At 41.2% G+C, this 24,850-nt stretch overlaps 3 protein-coding genes across 4 annotated transcripts in view; 2 read left to right on the forward strand and 1 right to left on the reverse strand.

Moving 5' to 3' along the window:
- Positions 1 to 702: 702 nt before the first annotated feature.
- dmac2l (distal membrane arm assembly component 2 like) lies at positions 703 to 4,035 on the reverse strand. The gene is made up of 4 exons (XM_080750031.1): positions 3,764 to 4,035; positions 2,732 to 2,940; positions 1,735 to 1,906; positions 703 to 1,200 (listed from the first exon to the last, which is right to left on the reverse strand). Exons 1-4 carry the CDS (start codon positions 3,856 to 3,858, stop codon positions 1,086 to 1,088), a joined length of 591 nt encoding a protein of 196 aa, XP_080606157.1. The 5' UTR covers positions 3,859 to 4,035; the 3' UTR covers positions 703 to 1,085.
- Positions 4,036 to 4,179: 144 nt separating this feature from the next.
- Positions 4,180 to 12,600, forward strand: l2hgdh (L-2-hydroxyglutarate dehydrogenase). Its single transcript, XM_080750018.1, has 10 exons — positions 4,180 to 4,340; positions 7,674 to 7,789; positions 8,768 to 8,919; positions 9,077 to 9,208; positions 9,408 to 9,570; positions 9,778 to 9,812; positions 10,186 to 10,353; positions 10,538 to 10,695; positions 11,001 to 11,132; positions 11,357 to 12,600. Exons 1-10 carry the CDS (start codon positions 4,249 to 4,251, stop codon positions 11,550 to 11,552), a joined length of 1,344 nt encoding a protein of 447 aa, XP_080606144.1. The 5' UTR covers positions 4,180 to 4,248; the 3' UTR covers positions 11,553 to 12,600.
- A 701-nt stretch (positions 12,601 to 13,301) lies between these two features.
- sos2 (son of sevenless homolog 2) overlaps positions 13,302 to 24,850 on the forward strand; it is a 55,868-nt gene continuing 44,319 nt past the window's right edge. For both annotated transcript variants that reach the window (XM_080751396.1, XM_080751397.1), the window contains exon 1: positions 13,302 to 14,203. In XM_080751396.1, coding sequence (XP_080607522.1) covers positions 14,120 to 14,203 — 84 coding nt within the window. In that variant the 5' untranslated portion in view covers positions 13,302 to 14,119. The remainder of the gene's footprint in view (positions 14,204 to 24,850) is intronic.

Genomic DNA, 24,850 nt, shown 5'->3' on the forward strand with positions numbered 1-24,850 from the left:
TGTTGGCTTTTAATGAACACCATTTATTCCAGATGGACAAATACAGGAGTAACCAAAACAAACAACTCATTTTTGGAACTCTGGTGCTAAGGATGTTTATAGCCATCGATCTACCAATGGACATGGACAAATGCCAAATCAGTTTTTTTCAAAAGGGTTGTGAATTACTGTAAACCTCAGAATGTGTGTTTTCTTTATGTACACCTTATGTGGTGTAAACTTTATAACTTGTTGAATGTTGATATGACATATGAACGATAGAGTAGTTTACTTTATCAAACACTTTTTGAAGCTGACAACATAAAAAGCTGTTCAAATCCTGCGCTTGTCTTTCACTTTATTACTTTGTCCTATTTACACCATAGAACTGTTATTAAAGTGCTATGCCATGACATGTTTAGTCATCTCTTTAATTCCGCATCGACACCAAAGCTGCTAAAGCCGCTAGCATCCCATTATATCACGACTCCCGTGTGTGTGTGTGTGTGTGTGTGTGTGTGTGTGTGTGTGTGTGTGTGTGTGTGTGTGTGTGTGTGTGTGTGTGTGTGTGTGTGTGTGTGTGTGTGTGTGTGTGTGTGTGTGTGTGTGTGTGTGTGTGTGTGTGTGTGTGTGTGTGTGTGTGTGTGTGTGTGTGTGCAGGCAGGCGGGTGTGTGTGCAGGCGGGCGGGCTGGGGGGGGGCGGGGGGGGGGACAGTATCTCTGTAGCCATTAAACGAAACGGGTTTCTTACATTGACGCTCCTACATATTATCATGCAAGCACCAGTTAAAGTTACTTTCCATCCCTCATATACTGTGTGCACAGTGCACATCCCATAACCCACTCACTGCACATCATTTTGGAGCTCATATCTTTGAACGGGTAAGGGCTAGTAGTGATAAACCTTACAGATGTGTTTGACACTTCTTTTGAAAAGAGACTGCAGGACTAAAGCACAGTGGAAGCCTTGCCGTTTCAGAACCACAGAGAGATAAACATTTCACATCATTGTGTCTGCAGAACCTGCATGCTCAAGGTCTTTTCTCAGATTTGAGTCTGCTGCTCTGAATAACTTGACATAAAAAGGTGTGCAAAGTTTGACATTGTCATTCGAGGTCCAGCGCTATATCCAAGCGTGGAAGTGCAGTCTGTAGTCTCTCTACAGTCTTAACTTTCTCTTTGATCCCGGGCAAATCGCTGAGAAAGAGACGCTCTAGATTCCTGTGGAGATGAACAGAAATATTTCATCACTACCAACCTACATCCCAATATACAGTATATGATCTCTAGTCGTTTCTTATAATGGGCTGAAAATGTCTTGGGGAAAGAATGGAACTATTTTAATTTCATCTTTTACGAAAATATTTACATTTTAGCCAGCAGTATTATAATGGCAGAAGTTCATTTTCACAGCATAGATACAAGTATAGATTTATTTGCTGGGTTACCGGATGACACTTCTTGCTACTGATACCATATAACCAAAGCATTTAGCTTTACGTTTACTTTGAACAAATGCATCCTCTTTGCATTTGACATGGAAGTCAAAGTGTTGCTATGAATGCAAATGGTCATTCTAGAAATTTATATTATGCTATTTCAGTATCAATGGTATGAAATCTTTTAAACACCCAGCAATGGACATGTGCAGATGTTTTTTATTACTTTCACCATTTTAGAAATGCTTTGTCAGGTGAATCAGGTGTAGCAGGTAGTCTTTCTACAGACAGGAACAATTTTAAATGAAAAGCCCACCTGAGTTGGTGCAAAGCGATAAGTCCTTTATCTGTCACATTTCCACAGGACACAATCTCCATCGTGTGCAAACTTTCCTGCAGGTTCTCAATGGAGCTCAGCCTCTCTAAGCATGCGTCCTCAATGTATATGCACTTGTTGAACTTGACTTCTTCCAAGTGTTTCAGGCCATCTAGAAAGATGAAAAAAGAACAGGAAAAAACAGACTGACTGATTAAATTAATGAAATGCGCTCTACAAATCTAAAACAAAAGGGTCCCTTTTTTGTTATTAAAAGCTTTTCTATTTTTAATTGAACAAATTTGCATCGACTCAGAATGAATGTATTCATTGGCATATATTATACACGGACAGTATACACTAAATCAAGTCTTAGGTTTGTCAAAACTGAGCATTTTGGGTACTCTTTCAGTATGAGCAAGCCGTCCACGTGTGGCCAACAGGGTCACAGACAGTGCACTGAGTGCAGTGTCTGTTTCTACCCAGTGTAAGACACTCCTGTCATAGATTCAGCTGATTAAATGACACAGGCTAGGTCTAGACTAAAGCAGTTGGACCTTTGCCAAAACAGAGCATCCTGAGGACTCTAGTTCCAGAAAAGGCTTTTTGAGGAGAGTGGCCAATAGAAAGAATGGAATACTTTATTGGAAGCATATTAAAATGAAAATGGATTAAACACAAAAAGCCAAAGCTTGTTTCCACTGTGGTACAGTACAGCTACAGCATAAGACATACAACATCCAACAGACTATACAATTATTATCTTTTAATATTCTCACAGGCAGTGCCAGTGAACAGTCTCTCTCGGTGTAAACCATCGCTTGTCACGTACTGTACACTCTTGTTAACCATGGAAATTATCATATTTGCAGCTGGATAGCCAGAGTCAAACTCAAGAACCCATATGAAATAAAGGAGGTAGGGGGAGAAATCACACTGTCTGTATGTAGTACTTAAAACGGGTCACAGAAACATGGTATCTGTAGTGTAGACTGACCTAAATAATCAAACCCTTTGTACATGATGCAGGATTCTGTGGCGTCAATTGCCTGGATCTTATAACGGCCCAGAGGACCAGTGGGCAGACCATTGTAGTCATGTTGGAAGCGATCAAAGCCCTGGAACTTCACTTTGGCCCCGCATCTCAGGAGCCACTCCGAGGCAGCTCTGTCTGGACCCACAGCTTTGATTCTCTCGTGATCAACCCTGTAGACAAAACATCAGAGATAAGTTATTAATAATAAGTTAAAGTGCAAAAGTAGCAAATGGCGCAAAGTGACCTGTACATTTCTCAAATAATAAACAGACATTGAACAAGTGTTGAGGCATTGCCTTCTAAACAGCAAAACATATTTGGCTATTTAAAGGACCACCTCACCTCTGGGACAACCAGATCTTATTTTATTGTTGTTTGGGACACGATCAACACAATCCTGAGTTATTTTTTGTGTTCAATCTGTGTTTTTAGATATTTTAGTATTTCAGCATGCTACAACTGGTCATATGATGCATTTTGCATCATATGATGCAATAGATGATGCAATATCATGCTACAAAGCATCATATGACCAGTTGTAGCATGCTGAAATACTAAAATATCTAGTAAAACACAGATTGAACACAAAATAATAACTCAGGATTGTGTTGATTGTGTCCCAAACAACAATAAAATAAGATCTGGTTGTTCCGGAGGTGAGGTGGTCCTTTAAGTATGCACCCCCAGACCCCCTTATTCATCTTTGTTTTCCATAATAATATTTAAAAAGGCATACAGCATTTGGGATATCACTCTGATTAAATAATATACATGTGGTTGGTACATGTGGTTACCAAGTTGCCAACAACAACATACTCGTGCTGAGTCATGCATGCATGACTGTGGATGTCAATGACTATAATGACTACTGTCTGTGCCATCTTGAAGGAGATTAGAAGATTAGTTGCCTCCAAACGTGACGTTGACAGCGTCATCTACCACAGTCTTAAGACAAAGAATTGATAAAGAAATAATTTAAATGATTTCTCTCACCTGTTGAAAACGGCATTGAGCCATCCCCAGAACTGTCTGCTGCTCACGTTCTTCTGCGACAGGGCAATCCGGGTGACATTTGATAAAAGCCTCATATCTCAATTCTGGTAGCAAAGAAAATGACTAGGAATACGCATTTTAGGTTTGTAGTACTCGCAAAAACCAAAACAATGTCCAAGTTGGTCAGTACCAAGTAACAGCAGGTGGTGACCTGACCACAGTAAATAATCTCACCTGCCCTCCACCAGTCAGTCTGTTGTGTTTACGTTAGGAAGGAACGCGTCCATTGCTTTGACCTCGCTGACGTGGTTACGTATGAAAACGTGCTGTGCTATTGGTTCGTATGCCGACGTGGAGGCGGAACCAACCCTACTCATGAAGCACAAGCAAGAGAAACAAGACAAGAGAGTGGGACATGCAAATATACAATGTCATTTAGAAAGACACATGTAGTCTAAAGTTGTTATTCAGTCTAACAATTGACCATGATACGGGCTCTTAGCCGCGCATCATTTGCAGCTGTTTTGGCACCACAGCCAAAGCTGCCGAACAACATTACTGCGAGACACCTCCACAGGTAAGTGTAGCTATAATCTGTTACAGAGGAGGAAGCATGTCTGACAGTAATATAATGTGCTACTTCAGCTGTATGAAGTGAAGTGAGTTGACGTTTCTTGGATATGTTATCATATTTTATCTCCACATTCACGATAAGGCTAGGCTAAGGAAAGGGGTGACACCCTGCAATTTTTAACAACGGTTATTAATTGATCACAGACATTAATAAGGACAGTTCTTCCTCTGTAGGAGTTGCATAACCTGACAAACCACATTTGCATGTTATTCAATATTCTTTTGGCTGCCATCCCAAAAGAAATATAACCTTTGGATCTAGTTCGTACTTTGTACTCAAGGGACATTTTTAGCTGCTAACCAACCAACTTAACAATTAAATCTTCAAGCATGAAGTTGCTTATTAATCTACACCTCCATAGCCCTAGAATGGCTGATATTACATACATTTACAGTATGTAATAATGTCACACTGCCATTCTAGGGCTAACACTTTCAAAATGGTTTCAGTGATACATCTTCCTTAATAATACTTAAAAAGGCATGCAGTTATAGAATCAAGCATTGGGGATATCACTCATTCATTCATCCATTCATCAAAAAAAAAAAAAAGTATTGTGATTACTGATTATACTAGAAGGAAGATTTTTTCCATAAATGTGTACAGAAAGTGTTAAAATTATGTTTTTTATGTGGCCACACCCACCAGTATGCCTGGTTGTCAGGTGGGTGGTGACCCAGCACCCACAGTGTTGGGTGAATGGTAAAAGGGGAGGGGCTGAGTTTATGATGTCATTAACTCAGTGTTTTTCGATTGGGCCTTTTGACTCAGAGGCTTTCAGCTTTCAGGAAGAAACCAAAAATACACAGGGAAGACATATTTACACATTATAACCGCACCTGGGGGTCTAGAGTAAGGTTAACTCCATAGACAGTAGACACTTACAAAACAGAAAATGTACAACACTATGGCACTACCTCTTTAATAAATGTAAATTATATAAAAATCAATTCCACCTTTAGGGAGGGATAATTACATAAAATGGTTTATACCGGTATACCACCAAACTGGATCCCAGTACAGAATTGTTAAATTATTAACCTCTCAATACTTTATATGCAAGCTGAAAAGGTTGCGCAAAATAATGTATGCACATTAAACTATCCAAACACATAAAGCAATATCTGACTTGTTCAGTGCTACTTTTATAAGAATACATACAGTCAGTGTAGGTCTACATCTTTATGAGATGCCCTCACTTTATGAGATGCCCTAGGCCTAGAGACCTGTAGTCTCCATGACTAACTTTTGATTTTGATCTGATGTGATGAGAGAGTGCGGTTTAGCCAACAACAACTCAGGACTCCTGAATCGCTGCCCTCCACACTCTCCTATCAAACATCAGGGTCTTGAGCTCTACAGTGTTAGCAAAGCTGTGGTGGTGTCCTTCTTGTCTTTTCTGGCTTTGCCCTGGGTATCTCCTCCTGCTCTACTGACACAGCCAGCCTCTCCCTTCTCTCTCTGACTTTGTCTGTGACCTGTGGTAGGGCCCCGTAGAGCACCACATTTCTGATGTGGTCTGTCCATGTGACACCTAGTGCCAAGTGCCATTCATAGCATTTTTGTGTAAACTCCATCCAGTTGTGCTGTCACTGTGAAGGTCCATGTCTCAGCCCCATACAGCAGTACTGTACTGACTCCACTGTAACAGCCTTCTCTTAGGTCTTCTCCTATGTCTGATTTCCACACACTCTCCGCAAGGCATTCCAGCTAAGTGCCCTCGGAAGCAGTCCAGGCCCCGAGATATATGAAGTCCTCGACTAGCTCAAGCACAGTCCCATCCGCAGTGGCAATGGCTGAAAAATGCAAATGATCCATAAGACAAAAAGATCTTCATCTTATTTTATATTGGATAAACAAATAGTAATCGAACAAACATATACAGCACTAAATGAATGAGCTTAAGCTATTCTATCTATAGAATCATAGCCAATCATCTAGCCATCGTCAAAGAAAAGGGAACGCCCACTTGGGTTGTCCCTCTTCCTCAGAAGCGTAAGCTATCATGACTCTTGTCTTGAGAGAATGCTTTGAACCCAATACCTCCAGCCTCTGTAACAAACACAACAATGCTGAACCAAATCACAGCCTAAATGAGGCTAGGTGGAGTGTTAGCCCACTTGGCGATGAGTCCTTTATCTGTCACATTTCCACATGACATTATCTCCATCATGTATAAACTGTCCTGCAAGTTCTCAATGGAGCTCATCCTGTTGAACTTTACTTCGGAGCCATGTTAGCAAACTTGTTCAGACATGTTTTAATAATCTCAGGAATGTAGCCAGGATCAGATCAATTTAGAGTTTAAAGACATCAAAATAATCATTGATGTTTAATAACCTGACGATTGCAGTTGTGTTTAACATTCCTTAAGCCGAAAACCCTCGACAAGCTTCGAATTCTACCCAGAATGCTTTCATTAAAATATATACAGTACTATCTGTCCAGGGCTATACACTTAAAGAGCTTTTCCTGTGTGCAATGATAAATAATGGGAACATGAGAAAATAGGTCTGGGTGCTTGTATTGGCAGTAGAGGCCCATTGCAAACAATACAGGAGATTTAGGGGCTGTTATGTATCTCCTGTGGAGTCAACATCAGCAGGTATTGGTATTGTTGGAGGGGGAGGTTCCCAGTTGGCATACTAGTATACTAGTAGCCCTAGTACTATTGGACATTGTGTTGTAGTTGACCAAAGTCTTTGGTTTCTCCACTTTACAGTTTACATATGTCTTTTTAGCATATACCACTTCTAATGTTAGAGTGAGAAAAGTCGTACAATAGATTAATAATGACACATCTTTTCTTCGCCTATTCTTACTGTATATGATTGAATAATACACTTTTTCCTTCATGGACTAAAACACAGCATCACTGACCTTTTCCTTTTTAGAATGTGTTCAAACCAGATAACAATTCAAATACTACAGAGGTGATACCCAGAAAATATTAGGTTTGCCACTACATTGGCGGATTAAAAAGTGACATTTATACATGTAATTAAAGCTTTATATCATCATCAGCATATATGAATAACTTGGCTTTTGTATCTGTTTTGATATTTCAAAGAGTTGTATTTCTGGGGCAAACAAAACAATCAGTAACACAGGTCTATGGTGCACTTTGGGATGTACATTTGGACATTGTACCAATGACCCAACACTTTCACAGTCAGTACACCTGTACATCAGCTGATTATTGTCGGTCATCTTAAAGTGGAACAGCAGTTTCAGTCCTATCCTCACATGAGATGTAATCTTTGTTTTATCATGCAGCTCATATGATGTGGCTGTGGTGGGCGCTGGCATCGTGGGTCTGGCTACAGCCAGAGAGCTCCTCCTCCGACACCCAACGCTCAACTTTATTTTACTGGAGAAGGAAAAGGAACTTTGTAAGTTGCAATTCAGAGGAGTATATGGTTGGAAAGGAGGCCAAGATGGTCTCATTCGTATACATAAAACTCAGCTGTATTTGGCAAAGAAATGTGGATTTACTTGTTTACACTTAAATGTCCTGTTTTTCTCATTTGTTTTTGTTTCGATGAGAGTCCAACATTGTCTGATTTGCACTGGGCGTTACATGAGCGAACCATTGGCCCTAGGCTATTGTTTGTTGCTATGGTTGTTTGTTAATGTGGTTGTTAAATTGTTTTATTTTTGAATTAGTACAGTGTGACTTTGAGTGCCATCATCAAACATATAATTTTCCAAATGTCTGTCTGTCTGAGTGTCTGTCTGAGTGAGTGTCTGTCACAGCGTTTCTCCTCAGTGGCTGGAGCAATTGATCTGAAATCGCATCACCATTAGCATATGAACACACCTATAACTGTGAAGCCCGTTTGTCACTTTCACAAATCATATGCTGTATATTAGCATTTTTATGGTGTATCTATATCTATTCTGCATCTAGCTTGAGGCATATCTATTCTGCATCTAGCATGAGGCAACATGTTTAACCAGCTGTGTGTGTGTGTGTGTGTGTGTGTGTGTGTGTGTGTGTGTGTGTGTGTGTGTGTGTGTGTGTGTGTGTGTGTGTGTGTGTGTGTGTGTGTGTGTGTGTGTGTGTGTGTGTGTGTGTGTGCGGGGGGGGGGGATTTTGTCCAAAAATCATGCAGATCGGTACACAGTATCTCTGTAGCCATTAAACGAAACGGGTATTTCTTACATTGATGCTCCTACATATTATCATGCAAGTACCAGTTAAAGTTACTTTCCATCCCTCATATACTGTGTGCACAGTGCACATCCCATAACCCACACACTGCACATCATTTCAGAGCTCATATCTTTGAACGGGTAAGGACTAGTTATGATAATTACGATTATCGTTTCTCTGGGCCATTTATTGCTTCTCTAATTCTGATCTTCAGCCCTTCACCAAAGTGGGCACAACAGCGGGGTCATTCACAGCGGCATCTACTACACACCAGGCTCCCTGAAGGCCCGTCTGTGTGTGCGAGGGGCCACCTTGGCCTACGAGTACTGTGAGAAGAAAGGCCTCCCTTACAAGAGATGTGGAAAGGTCAGCTATGGTGATTTAACAAAATGAGACAAGCTGTGTGCATTGCAAGGTGTTTACTTTGGATGCTATAATGTTTCATAAGAAATGAGCCAACAGTAGAAAGGCAAACTTTGACACGGTATTGGCGGTGCTTATGAAATGTTTGTGTATATTCCAGCTTATTGTTGCAGTAGAGCAGGAGGAGATACCCAGACTCAAAGCCCTGTATGAGCGCGGCATGAAGAACAACGTGCGAGACCTTAGCATCATTGGTGCCAAAGAAATCAGAGAACGAGAGCCGTACTGTAGGGTAAGACTCTCAGAGACGCACCATATCCCTCCCTCTCAACAACAAGCTCGCAACACATCTCTTTTGTGAGCTTGTAGATCTACTATGTTTTGGTGCGTCACACAGCACACAACCATGTAATATAAGCCAGGCACAAGACCTTTTGCTTAAAACGGAATAAATATCTTTCATAAATGCTCAATAAAATGTATCCCTGCAGGGTATAATGGCCTTGGATTCACCCTACACTGGCATCGTGGACTGGAGAATGGTGGCACTACAATACGGCAAGGACTTTGAAGAAGCTGGTGGGACTGTGGTGACTGAGTATGAGGTCAATGACATCGCTATGGTCAGTGAGAGTCCAGCTGGAAGTAACGAAGGTAATGGTAGTCCTTCACTATATTTTCATTGACGCATCTTTCTGAGATTTATGGTACAGTACTTCCCCCTTATACCAACTAACCTCTGTGATGTTGATGTTACCTATATCAGCCTCTTTATTGTATATTGCACATTATATATGTGCAATATACAAACATACCTTGCAGTAGAAATAATGATTCTGTATCTTGTTTATCAAATTACAGGAGTTAAATATCCAATAGCCATCAGAGACAAAAAGGTAAGGGGTGTGTGTGTGTGTGTGTGTGTGTGTGTGTGTGTGTGTGTGTGTGTGTGTGTGTGTGTGTGTGTGTGTGTGTGTGTGTGTGTGTGTGTGTGTGTGTGTGTGTGTGTGTGTGTGTGTGTGTGTGTGTGTGTGTGTGTGTGTGTGTGTGCGTGCGTGCGTGCGTGCGTGCGTGCGTGCGTGCGTGCGTGTCTGTGTACATGCTTGTGCCTGAGCTTACGTGGGCACATTTTGTGCGTGTGAAAATAGACGAGAGATGTGCTTAAGATGTTATCTGAAGATCCTAATGCTTGTGCCGTTTTGCATTGTTTCAAACTCTTGCATTGTTGGAATTGTTGACATTGCTGCTTGCGTGGTTCTATCATGACAGGGGAATGAGGTGAGGTGCCGCTATGTCCTGACCTGCGGGGGCCTCTATTCAGACCGCCTCTCACAAATATCTGGATGCAGTCCAGAGCCAAGGATCGTGCCCTTTAGAGGAGACTATTTGGTCCTGAAGCCAGAGAAGCACTATCTTGTCAAGGGAAATATCTACCCTGTAAGTCTTCACTAACTGAACTTGTTGAGATAATGTTCTCACAATTGTATAGTCAGTTTAAATAAGTTTCATTGTAAATGTTAATTATACGTATAGAATGATACGTCTCCATATTATTACCCAAATGTCATGGATTTGGTTGACATAAGGTTACAGTTTTTGCTATTCCAACTCCAATTTGCAGGTCCCAGATCCTCGTTTCCCGTTTCTTGGAGTTCACTTCACCCCACGAATGGATGGCAGTGTCTGGCTGGGTCCTAACGCTGTCCTTGCCTTCAAAAGAGAGGGCTACAATTTGTTTGACTTTAACCTCAGAGACTTTGGAGATGCACTGTCATTCAGGTACAGTATAGAGGAAGCTGATACTCATCACCTGTTACTGTTCTGAATCTGAAATGACCTAATTGTTATGCAGTACTGTAGTTACTTAACCATTTAAACACTATTTTATACGTTGTTGTATGATGGTGTTACATGGCAAAAATAGACAATCTACAGGCTCACAATGCACCACAACGGCTATTTTTACATCTTTATGTCCTGCCCAAAATTGGGATGCTGAGTTGAAAGTGGTTAATGACTGCTACTAGCTGTATTGCTGTATGCATGTGTTTGTTTTTGTGATACATTTTTCTATTGTTTGACAGGGGCCTCCAAAAGCTGGTGTTAAAGAACATGATATATGGGCTTGGAGAGATGTATAGAGGGATCTTCATTGGTGCTCAGGTCAAACTCCTGCAAAAGTACATCCCTGAAATGTCATTGAGTGATGTACTCAGGTAAAGCAAAGCATTGACCTATTGTCACTGTTGGGTGGAACCCTTGTATGTCCATCATTACAGGAAACCTTTTCTATGGTTCACTTTGGGTTGGACATTGTGAACTTTTAAGGAAATGGCTAAAAGAACATGTTCCAATGGATCCACTGTAGTTATTATTTAGTCACAAGCTCATGTTAATACTTTTCATTGGTTAAATATTTATTTATGGTTCTCTTTCCCAGGGGTCCTGCAGGGGTTCGAGCTCAAGCTCTTGATCGTGATGGAAACCTAGTCGACGACTTTGTGTTTGATGGTGGCGCAGGAGACGTAGGTAGCCGGGTACTCCACGTACGAAACGCCCCTTCGCCTGCAGCCACCTCCTCTCTGGCCATTGCTGAAATGATCGCAGATGAGGTGGAGAGCCGCTTCTCACTGTAAAAAGATGCTTATTACCAAAAGAGAGTGGTCACCAGGTGAAGCTTCAGAGTTCTACGGAAGTATTGCTACAGTACTTTCAGTATAGCTCTTGTAACAGACATTTTCATTACCCCCAGGTCAATCCTGCTGTTTGTAGAGGTACAAAGTAAAAAAGTATTTTTTTACTCAAGTGTATTATTGTTTACAGTTTTGAGGTAAATGTACTTCCTTTTTAAACTGCCTTGTTTTTATACTAGTACAATTGAATTCTAATTTACTCCCAATTACGTTACTTAATTAAGTTACTTTCGCTAAAACTTTATACAACATACAAAATGTGATGAATGTGAACAATGAACTTAGCATTGCAAGCACACCTTTGTGAGTCATGACACTGACAATTATAGTTTATCAAATATGTGAGCAAAAGAGAGCATTTCTTTTGTACAAGCACATAATACCTACTTGCACTTTTGTTACATGACAATTTATGAATCCTAAATCTCTGTCCTGCATTGTTAGTTCAAGGATTTGTATTTTTCTCTTGTTGTATGAATAGTTAACACTAGAGGGAAACATTTGTGGGAAAATTACCCTGATAGGGTACTGTATGGTGCTGAAAGGTTGTATCAACTATACCTTTTGCTTAGTATGTTTGAATGATTTCACATTTGTGTCAAAGCAAGAGAACATCTGGTTGGATATCTGAAGTGATGCTTCTAGAATAAGAATTCTGATATTTCTTTCAGATTCTAATGACTATTTAGTCAGGTTTTAGCGTGATTATTACGCTGACTGAACTGAGTTATATGTTATATTATGGAAATTAAAATACAAAAACGTACTCCAATGCTTTTGTCATAAAGGTATACAAAAAAATACATTATGCATTTTGTTGGCAATCTGCAGGCATAGACTGCACTTAATAATTTTCCATTTGGTAAACGATTTCCCTTGAATTAGGGATGAAGGCACTTGTATGTCCACAAGGAGGCGGACACACACGGAACACCTGTGAGAATGAAGCATGAATCTAAGTATGCATTGATGGTACTGTTTTATTTTCAACAATTTTCACTGTCTTGTATGCATTTTAGTATTTATGAAAATAAACGTAATATGCAGCATCTGCATTTGGCCTTGTGTCCGGCATAATGTGAATTAAACGGCTTATGTTAAAGTGAATGAGTCATTATTTTTGTGTTCACTGTTCAGTAAAATGTGAAAGTACGCAGATGCGCAGCGTGCGTGACAGCAGCTGGATTGCTGCGTGAGCGACCAGCACCTGTGGTAACGTTTTGCCTTTACTTTGAAATAAGGCAGTTTATTTGTGCGGTGCCATGGCCAACTTTTTAATTTTCTTTAAATACAATATATATCTAAAACTTACTGGTGGAGTTTGTAACATGTCATCGTCTTGAGGTTTTTACCTAGGCTCATTTACCACTGAAGTTGATGTCAAAATATTAATAATGTTCAATATTAAATTACATTAAATTATACTAGAGCTCCTGTATCTGATTTCTAATGCCCAAACAATATTTATGTAAACTACGTTATGCCTTATGCGGAACTAGACTATTCTTAATTTTAAAATAGTACTACGTTGTGCGGAACTACACGATTCTTAATTTTTAAACAGTAAATGGAGGAAGACCTGACTATAACACCAGACAAGGCAAAAACGTACCATATGCTAGCAACCAGGGCAAGGGGAGGAAGGCCATCATCAGACCGAGTTGGTACGAACATCATCGCACTTGAGAAACTACACCAAGGAAGGGGGAAAAAAACATCTCGGAAACTCCTTTTTTTCCTGCGCCTTTGCGCATAGATAGATATGCCCCAGACGGATCATAGAATCGGTGTGGATTTATGTCGGATCGCGCGATTATTGACCGCTGCCGGATAAAAAGATGAGTGCGTTTGAAGTAAACAGCAGGAGGAGAAAGTGTGCCTTGTGTGGAGTTGAATGGGTCGTGGTGTGCCACAACAACACAACTCTGAGCGCAGCGAGGAGGCCGACGGCAGCAGCCCGGAGCAGCAGTTAGCCAGCTAACTGTTAGCCCGCTAACGTTACAGGTGTTAGCCTAACACGTTAGCAGACGCTAACTCTATTAGTTAGACAGCTACCAGTAGGCTATGCTTGTATATCGGGGCACTGTGGTTAAGTTACTGTCGTTGCCTGTTGTGGGGTCACTTTGCTGGGGACGTTTGTTCACATAAACGCCAAGCATCCCCGTCATCATCACACATAGCAGCAGCGTTGTTGTTGGCTAGCCCCGTTTAGCTGCTGCTTGGCGCTGTGTTTACAGCAGCGGGCTAGCCTTCACTAGCCGTCAATGCTAGCGAGTTAACTCAATAACATGTGCTTATTATTCTCATGGAGCGGTTAGCTTTCTAGTCAACCTTACTCGACCCCCCCGAGCTTGGCGTCGTGCTACGGTAATACCGTCCGTCTTTGCCAAAGCGAGCTGGTTTGACTTTTTCACCGCACCAGGACCGACCCCCACCCACAGAGACTACCCGGGGCCGATGCTGACTGTTCAGCCCGGACCACGGCAACGTAAGGAGCCGCCACAGCAGCCATGCAGCCGCAGCAGATCTATGACTTTTCAAGTGACGAGAACAGTCACAAATGGCGAGGCCTCTTCGTGCAAGCTTTACGAAAGGTAATGTGTGTGTGTTTCAGGTCATTATTATGCTATACGCCAGTGCTTCTCAAACGTTAACATTTCAATGTCTCCACTTATCTCTGACAGTGTACAAATGGAACCAAATGAACCTGTCCATTTGTACACTGTCAGAGTTACAGACTTGTCTTGTATGGGTCAATTTAGACCCCCCTAAAGGAACCTACAGAGTCCCTGGAATCCACTTTTGAGAACCACTGCTATACGCTGTCACGCTAGCATTCAGCAAATCGTGTCGATCGTCGAGCGCCGTGTCATCTTTTTTTTGACAACATGTTTTCTCCTAATGGTGAATGAATGGTTTCACCGGTGGTTCTCCTTGAACGCTGTGCAGAGATACATTATTACATAACACCCACGTCTATCACTTGTTGTGGGCATATGTTGCTAACAATCCAGTGCCATCGGATCATCTGACACGACCCAAAGACACAAAGTCTGCCCAAGAAGTCCTTGACGACAGCGGGTCTTTGGCTGTCTTGAGAGACTCTTGACGTTGCTGTCTGTTTCTGCTCTGTGGCATGCTTTTTTTTCTTTCTTCATTTTTTCAGTCTGTTCTCTGAATAGTGTCTCGCCCAGCTTCCCCTCTAATGGCTATTTTTTCCCATTTGTATTTGAGGAAGTAGGTTAGTTTTAACCAGTTTGTGCAGCGCCTTGCTTGAACTACTGACTATGTTTCATAATTGCTCAGCAGACAGTTGGCTGCTGGTGTGACTTCTGTCTTTTTCGCAAGTTTACGGGACATCAAGAAGACACCTCCCACTTTCAAGTGCCAATGATAATCTTATGGAAGCTAGGATAGTCTGATTTTCTCGTAGATCAGACATCTCTCTCTCTCTCTCTCTGTGTGTGTGTGTGTGTGTGTGTGTGTGTGTGTGTGTGGTATATAATGACAGTATATATGGCTGCTATTACTGTTATAAGTGAATGGCTCACAGCCTTGCATGTCAGAAATTGTGGAACCATTTTGGATTTCCTCATTTTTTAATTGTGGAAACTTGATTTCTCAAAAACCTAATCCAAGGTGGGATAGATACATCAGCTGTATCTACTGTTGGCCAGGGAGGTTATCCCAATGCCATTAATTCTGTTATGACTCTCTCTTTCTCTCTTCCCTATTTCTCACATCACCTTGGTTTACCCCTGTCACTGGGTGACTTTTCTTTTTCCTTCTTTTCTGTCTCGTCTTTCTCCCGGGCCTGTTGTTCCTGACCGGCTTTGTCTGTATGTCTGTCTGTCTTTTTAAACTGGTCACTGGTCAGGTTGAGGAAGTTCTCAGCTCAGAAGTCACCAAAATTCATACTTGGCTTAGTGACAACAAACTGTCTCTACACCTTGGTAAAACAGAATCCATTCTTTTTGGGACCAGACATTCAGAGTGAGATAAATGTAAACGATTTCAAGGTCAAAGTTGATGACACCGTAATCTCTAGCAAGGAAGAGATTACCTATTTTGGCTGTATTCTTGACAAATACCTGTCTGGGGATAGCATGGCAACAATGGTGATCAAAAAAGTAAATCAAAGAACAAGATTCTTGTGCAGAATCTCCAGTTTTGTCAACAAAAGTGCCCTCAGGACTCTTGCTCCAAACCTCCCAAAACAAACTGATTCGGCTCCTTCTCGGGACCCATGACCCATGTTTCTCCCACACATTTTGCTAGCCTAAGTTGGCTCAGCGTTGAAGACGGGTTAAACAACTAAAAATGGGATTGACTTTCAAAATAGTCAACACAAATCTGCCCTCCATCCCCTCAGTACCCGCATATCTGACCAAACATCTCCAAAAAGTTAGCGACACCCACAGCCACAACACCAGAGGGAGCGCACACAATGATCTGATAACAGAATATGGGTAAATTGTCCTTCTACAACACTGCAATCCAGGTGTGGAATTCCTTGACTACCTCCCTTAAAACATGTAGCTCGCTGGCATCCTTCAAAACTGCCCTGAAAACTCACCTTTCAGGAGGCCAGAGAAGGAGGTAGTTATCACTTCTCCCATAGACAGGCGAGAAGTGAGCACCCCCCCCCCCCCCTTACCTTAGCCCCACCCCCTTGTTTCCCTGATCCTGTACATATAGTGTTTTTATAACTGCGATATTATTGAATGTTTTTTTTGCTTTTTGCTTGCTATTTATTATGTCCATGAATTAAATACAGAGGGCTTTCAATGTAAAAAAGACCGTAAAAGGTCCTATTTGAGATGTTCCTTTTAGGCAGGGTGTTTAACTGTACTTGTACTGTACTACATTTCAATTGTATTGACTAAACTTGTACTGTTCTCCATTTTTGTCTAATAAAATAATCAATCAATCAAGTCACCTACATACTCTTAACAGAAGAGGGCTTTATTTGTTCTCTATCACTTTTTGTTTCACAATTAAAACGAATCACAGACCCAAATTGTGTATGATCCTTCTGGAGGATGCCTCCAACTGCTCCTTGCCCTGCTAAAATGTGAAGTGAATACAACAAACCCATATGATCCTGAGGATACCCACACATTATTGCCATGCAAAGCAGACAGACAGACAGACAGAGGGGCAGACTTCAAAACCCTTTGGAAAGGTTTTATTGGTTTCTCTATTTGTGGAAGAATTGTATGCCTTGTCCTGCTGTAGCTGGGGCTTTTAAGAGCCACTCATGGTGGGTAAAGAGAGTGACATGGGTTTTAAGTGGCAGCGCTTTGTCGGCAGTGCACAGTGGAGATAGGACATTTTCAAGCTGGGATATGCATTGGCTGTGCTAGGACTGGGCTTATCTGAACAAAATACATTATATTGTTGAAATAATTGAAGCTATTGAGCAGTTTTTCGGACCATTAAACGTATATGTCTATGAATTCAACAATAGACTGCACAGTTTAACGTTCTGCTTATTTTGTCCATAATTCCATTTGCATAACTGTCCCAATTTGTTTAATTTGTAAACAAACATGGTAGTACGGTTATACCACAGGCTAATGGTGTCTTATGTGTCAGTAATGACACATGATGCAGAGCTACCCCACAGCTAAATAGCTAACTTTGAAATAATGTTAGGACCATTGAGGAAGGTTAATCAAAAAATGCGTAGGGAGGGAAGCATGCCACATGATAAGCTTTGTCGCGACCTAGCACAAGCAACAATAGTTTTACTTTCATCCATAGCGCGGTAGAGATTGTGTGATGATGAATCAGGTGAAACTGTGAGAGCAGGTGTTGGGCCTCGGTTTCATTGTCTCAACTTGTTACACAACCGCCTGAGGGGAAAGCCTGTCGAGAGATTGACGCAAGAGAGGTTTGTTATGGTTGTGACTGACTGTGACTCGCTGTTTTTCACAGCTGTCTACACAGGGGGGTTTCCTTGTCAGAGGCTGCCAATCTGCCGTGTTGGATGATTTGACTCCACCCCTTGTCAGAGGTGACCATGATGTTGGATGATTTCACTCCACCCCCTGCATATTTAAAATATTATGTCTCGATTGCATGCTTCAAAGTTCACAATACCCATTCCCTCCTTTTACCAGCTAACAAGATTTTTAGAACTAAATTGGACCTCAGAAGGATCATGGTTATCTGATAGTAGTATAGTATAATAGTACTTCTAACTTGGCAGCAAGCATTGATTAACATACCTTAATTTAGGCCTAACCTATACTTAGGCCCAAATCAGAAATTAGCCTACAAAAACAAATATGTTGAACATACTGTACATGTACTGTAAGCCCCTCCCATACACTAAAATGTGTACCCGGCCTGAATGGGTTAAGAAGTGATACCACATCACACATCAATATTCAATATGTCTTAACATCGTCACATCTTCTCTGAACTTCCTTATAATGAATAATTATACAATTGAAAAAATCTACCTCAGGATGATAAATGAAAAATCCATTAAAATAGGACTTCCATTGAGATAGCCCTAGGCTCAAAAAGGAAAGATAATTATTCATGCATTATCGAAACATGACCATTTTCACAGTTAATATTGTGTAAGTAATTCTAAGTGTAAACACTATTAGCCACATTGTCAGTTATACATTTAAAGATCCTCTCTTAATCAAAACGCATGTTTTTAGCTATATTCTAAAAAAGAGATTTCTAGAAACCACGTAGCCAGTAAACGTGACTTTCCTGCCCTGTCTCTCTCTCTGTCTCATTCATGGTCCATGTGTGACATTTTGCCATGGAGGGTATGGTACCCGTGTCTATCTCATGGCTATTCCTGATTGCCGCGGCTTGTTCCCCGTGCTATGTGAGAGCATTATTCAGCCGCTGACATTCTGCTGTTAATGATAACTGTGCATTCTCCGGGTCTGCCGTTTCACTGGCACTGTGAGAGGCCAAGGGCATGCTGGGTACAGTTTCATTCTGTTGCCATGTCGAACTGGTGGTGGGTGATGCTGAGTTTGCGGTGCTCCACTGACCGGTAAGAGTTGAGATTGGCGTCCGTCCTGTCCACATAACTGACATAGTCAGTTAGAGGATGAAGTGGTGTCTTAAATCCATTGTCATACAGTACTACTGTATGGATAATTCAGTTTGCAGTACTACAGATAAAGAGATGTATAGCTCATTTATGACTGGGAATATCACAATGTGAAATTTAGTCCATTAAGACTAATAGTCATTTACTGCTTATTAGCATTCAATGGGATATGGACTAAATCGGTGATGCAGTTGAAAATCTTTGTGCACCACAGCAGACAACTTGTTTGCAAGGAGAAAGCTTAAGTAAAACATACAATAGAATAAGCACCAGAAGAATCTCCAGAACCGTCTCCATCTGTTGCCTGAAATGTTATGTCCATTACGGCCTGAATGGTTCATGTTGAGGTTTTAATTGTATAGTTTTATCCTTTTGGATCCAGAATGAGTCAGTAAAGTCACAGACTTCCGCTAGTCGAACAGACTTACCAAGATAACATGCCAACTGTTAGAGCTGAGATTCAGCTTGCAAACCTACACTGTCGCGTTCTGTAGATCACACCATTCCTTTAAAAATGGAATTGGCTTTGTTGCCATAAAAGCCACAACAAAGATGTGACACAGTGTAGTGGACCTAAACTCTGCTCACTTGTTTCCCACTTATCACCCTGCAAGGCCCAGATCCCTCGCGTTCACGCCTCACCCGCCGCTACGATACGCCACTGTTCTATTTTCAGGCGTTACCGCGCAGTGATTTTTTGTTTCGTTTTGTCTGCAGCCGGTGTGTGGTCCTCTTTTACAATTTAAATTGACAATTCAGGCATTTAGCAGACACTCTTAGTCCAGAGCGACTTACAATAACATCAAATGCATAGAAATGGTAATATAAAAACGTAGGTAGACCAATAATCTATTCAAAAACAACTAAAACAAAGTTAAACACACTATAGCTTTGATGTACGATAGGATGCCAAGTAAAAAATGCTATCTAAATTACATGTATGGTCATTAAGGGTAGGCAAGTGCTACGGTACGTGCTATAGGCTAAGGTGGAGTCTGAAGAGGTGAGTCTTAAGACTACTTTGGAAACTAGGGAGTGAGTCTGCAGTTCTAATTGAAATAGTTCATTCCACAGTTTGGGGGCCATCGTTACATTTTCTGAGCGGTGGTCAACCGCTCCTCAGAGTGGCTTTGTCCGTGGCTGGCTATGTGGCTTTGTCCGTAGCATGAATACCGCTGGTGACCACAGTGGCATTGTTGAGACAGACACACACACTTACAGTACAGTACTGTTGCGCAGCCTCCACCGCTCAGTTCACATAAGTGTGATTTTTTTTAACTAACACAGATGTAAACTTGGGCTGCCATAGTTTTGCCATAACTAAAGATTAACTGCCATTTATCTTTCTTATTGTTTTTACCTGATTTTTGGTGGCGGTATGCACGTTGTGTGCGGCGGCTCCCATTCATGGCCGTTCAACGTCTTACAACCGCGGCGATCCATGAGTCAGATGTAGTCCATAGAAAATGGGTCTGTCTTGACCAAACGAGCGATGTGGGAAAACAAACGGAGAAAAAGCCATTTTACCACAGCCTGATAGAATGGATGTGAACGAGGAAGTGGAAGTCGGGCAGCTGCGGCTTTAACGGAAATTAAGTTATTTCGCTCACCAGCGGCCGCCGCAGCACCTGGTTACCATGGTAATAAGTTAACACGTCCCTGGGCGTGATAACAAGGCCACGGCGCTCCATGCGGTAATCCGTATCGCGTTGACGTGTTAGGCAACCCAAGCGTTAAATAGCACTGATTTATGAAAAGGGGGCTAAACAGGTGGCGTTAGCTGGTTTGGCAGACAGTGTAAGGATCCAGCGGAGTTAGGAGGATTTGGCCGAAGTGCTTTTAACAACTTTTCATTGGTTTTAACCTACACGTAAAGGGTGTTCAATAGCACTGATTTATGAAGAAAAAATAAAAAACCTGAAAAATAAAGTTAGCTGGTTTCTGCTGGACAGTGCGACAATATATATTTTCAATTGAGATACAGGATGAGACTATACTGTTTAGCCTATTGATACATTTTTGCATTCTAATCAAAACCTGTAAGAGTACAGGGCTAGGGCTATAGCACAATTCTTGCTACAATGTGAAATTGTGTCTGAGATTCTTGCTGTCTGTCCATTCATCCATCCATCTTCAACCGCTTATCCGGAATCGCAGGGTAACAGTTCCAACTGAGACCTCCAGCTGTCTAGACAGGCCTTAAACATTGACTTAAAAGTGCTGGTCTCTTGTAACAAAAATAACTAAAGGCTCTTTTCCTCTCATTACATAACTCTTATTCAAAGTAATCCATGTACATTTGGTGCTGAACATAAAAAAATAGAACGTAAACAAAGTTACAGCTTTAGAATAAATAATGAAAATACTTATCACCCACCCAGTCATTTTAGCATTTTTACAGCCAACTACTGTGCCGAAAGCTTTTTGTCAAGAACACCAGCTGATATTTTTAGGCTTATGCCTGATTTATATTTTATGTGAAAACAGCAGATCTACAAGATCACAATGGGACTTGTTGTGAACTTTTAGATCTGATGTTTTCCAAAAGCGGCACCATCATATGACGGCATATTCAGTACAGTCTTGAATGTCGTTCACATTCTAAGCAAACAGAACATGCAATAATGCAACATTATTGTTGCAAGAGGCCTGCAGCGCTTGTCTTTAGCATGATCTTAAATCCCTTGTTTTGAACGGTATTGATTGGAGCCATATCTTTATCCAAGTGATGGCTAATGTTTTTGTGCCTTTGTTAGGGCTGGGCGATAATGACTTCAAACCTATCACTATTACAAAAAAAACTATATTATTTCAAAACTTTGCCTTTATAATTTAACAGTAATCTCTGAACTGAGCTTGTAGATGGCTATTTTTGCATGCCACCATTGTACAACAAAGTATAATATGGGGCTTAAATAGTTAATAGCCTAATCAGTTTTGTTAATTATAAAACTATTCATGTCATCAACTATTTTGTCATGTCGCTTCATTGATATACAAGTCTAAATGTCAGTTTCGATATAGTTTTTGTGGTTTAATTGCCTAGCCCTAGCCTTCGGGAACTTGTCAACTTGACAGATATGGCGATGCACTGACTGTATAATGTACGATTGTGTGTTTTTGAGCTTTGTGTGGTCTGGCGGCTGGGGTTTTGTGAAGTATGTATATATTTGTCCTTCATTGCCAAACATCATATTGTAATTTATGGGGATGTTTCAGGTTTTTGTAGAGTTGTAGAGTGTTACCTTGTGGAACTGTAATGATGCCAATTTTGCTTGTACTTGCACACTGGAATCCTCTCCTTTTGAGTATAAGCACATCAATCTCCCCCTCGCATTAGGGATCTATCTCATTGATCTTGATTGTTTGATTAGTGGAACCAGCTATCAATTCATTATTTTATTGAACATTTTCCTACCTAGTTTGAAGTGCAAGGGTTCTCTGGTCTGGGTCAGATATTAACCCACACGTGTCATCCACACATCTTACAAACCTCCAACAAAACATTTCCAATGGTTTTTCTAAATTCACGTTACTTTTATAGCTGTAACTTTGAAAACAAGTGGAACCATGAGGGTGGGAACGGCGGCTTTGTATTCTTGAGCGGTGGTCACACCGTCTCCTTTAGATGACTTTTTCTGTGTGTTACTATGTATGTAGCCTGAGCTGCAGTACCGCTGGTGACCACGTGGCGCTGTTGAGTCACACACAGACACACACAAACACGCGGCCCTGAAATGAACTGCTACACACACACACACACACACACACACACACACACACACACACACACACACACAGCCACATATGCGCGCACACACGCACAACCGCTCACTTCAAACTTGGTTTGATTTTTATGTAAATCCCAGTTAAGTTTCACTTTCGTTTAGAAGGGCTTGGCTTTCCAAGTAAATTAAAGCCTTTGATCTGAAACAACAGTGGAAAACATTTCCAGATAGACGGGTAACTTTTAGTAGTGATGTCAGTTGCTCTATATAAGACTCAATGATGCAGTTGGTGAGTCCTGATGTGTACTGCATTGTTATTTGTATAAATATGACATTATACTACAATTAATCACAGATAACTTCCCATGTGTACTTGTTTACAATCCCTACTGCACATGTATTATACTTACAGTGAAATGCAACTCAAGTTAGCTTGCATAGTGTTTGACCTTTTTTCTTCTATGCTGATCTACAAGCTTAAAAGTGTCGCAACATGATGTGTTGTGTGAGCTTGTAGATCGGCTATTCTTGGTGTAAAAATTTGGTGTAGAGAAAAAAAGAGCGTACCAAGTGTGTTCCGTTTGCTGCATGATTAAAACGATTTGGATTTGGTGTGCAATTCTGTGCAGAATCCGCATGCGACAAGACGCACAAGTCGAACTGGGTTCGATCGGGGAAAAAACGCGCTGCCGCAGCCACCTGCCGCATGGCAAATTCGGAGCCGGTGTGCATGAGGTCATAGAGAATCATTGCTTTCTTTAAAAAAATGAAATAATCCTTTTTTTTTTTCGTGCAAAGAAAAAAAAACGCGTCTGTGTGCAAAGCCCTTTATTGTGAGCGGTTTCTTTACTTTTTTATCATGATAAAAGATAACTATTATATTATCGTCCCATCCCTACTTCTCAGTTCCTATGCCCTGCCTCAAGAGAAGTACTAAGAGTTCAGAGTCTGGTGATATGGTTGGGGAAATTAATAACCTGTTGAATGCTGAACATTTTATTCTTTTTTTGGTTGACAAGTTTGCTGACCAATTGTAATTTTGACATCCTGTTCTGTTCTAAACAGCCAATTGGCTGTTGTACTGGACCAAACACCCTAATAGGTGATTGACCCTATTTTGTTACATAATCCGTCCTAAAAATCTAGTTCCAAAGCAGGGGTTCAGTTTCCTATTATGAATATATTTTTCATTGGCATGAGCTTGTACCAGTGCCTGCCTGCCTGGGCAATGTAGTTGCATGGTGTCTGCCTCTGTGACCTGTAGACAAACGATTGACTTCCTGCTCTGGTGCAGATGTAAGAGTCTGTCTGATTAATCGCCCTGCCTCTCCCATAACCTACTAACAGTCCTGTCAACACTAGCCAACTCACTTGCCGTAGATAGAAGACAAGGCTGGACACAGGCATGAGGGCTCGTTGGGTCAGGTCAGATTAGGGTCATGCGCTATGGATTGTCTGCCTGCCTTCACCCTGTGAGTAAGTTAGTCACATGGCCATGGATGGCTTTCTGTATGTGTCTTCTGCATGTTTTGGTCTTCATGTGTGGGTTTTAGAGCTGTCCCAGACTCAGGATTTATGAATTTGAAGTCGAGTCGTTTTATATAATAAGTTCTGGTTTTGTCATTTTTTTCAACTGCGTCTTTAAAACACATCAACATAATTAGAGATGTGCCGAACTGCCGATTCATCGGTGAGTGATCGCAATCGGCCGATAATGCCTTGCTTTATCGGCTTTGATCGGTATCGGCTTTGCCGATCTACAAGCTAGATCAGCTATTTTCACAATATTTATCTGTGGGACTGAATGTAACCTCAGCTTCAACTCCTACAAGTTGAATTGGATACTAAAGGACCTCAGCCTGCAATCTCCTAATGTTTATACTTTATATACAATGTCAATGTTTTGTAAGAAGAATCATTAAATATATAAATGCTGCTACAGTAACACAATAAATAGAAGAATTTATGGATTTGACGCTGTGATCGGGAATATCGGTATCGGCAAATACTGATTCCAGTTGATTGGAACGGAAAAAGAAAAGACGGACATTTTTGCGTACCTGACACAACTTTATCAGAGCTACAGCGGTGTGGGGACCTCTGTCTTCGCCCATTGCTACGTTGCAGCATGAGACCACCACTACTCAGCGTAGCTGCAACAAGTAGCTAATAACGCAGAAGTATTTCCTCTCAAAACGGCTAACTTCAAAATAAGAGCCTCCCGTAATCTGATCAAGTCAACTGTCAAGTCGTGTCAATTGGTTTTATCTTTTTGGGTCTACTTCAAGAAGTAAGTGGACTAAATTAGAAGTAGATGACACACCAGCACTAGTAGTAACTGATGCTATAAAAACAATTGGCGTCAACTTCGGGGTCTTCGACTGACTTGTGGTCAGCCCTAGTTGGGCGTATGTTTCCTTTTT

The sequence above is a fragment of the Nannobrachium achirus genome (genome assembly GCF_963921795.1).
Source record: "Nannobrachium achirus genome assembly, chromosome: 20".
Classification (NCBI taxonomy): domain Eukaryota; kingdom Metazoa; phylum Chordata; class Actinopteri; order Myctophiformes; family Myctophidae; genus Nannobrachium; species Nannobrachium achirus.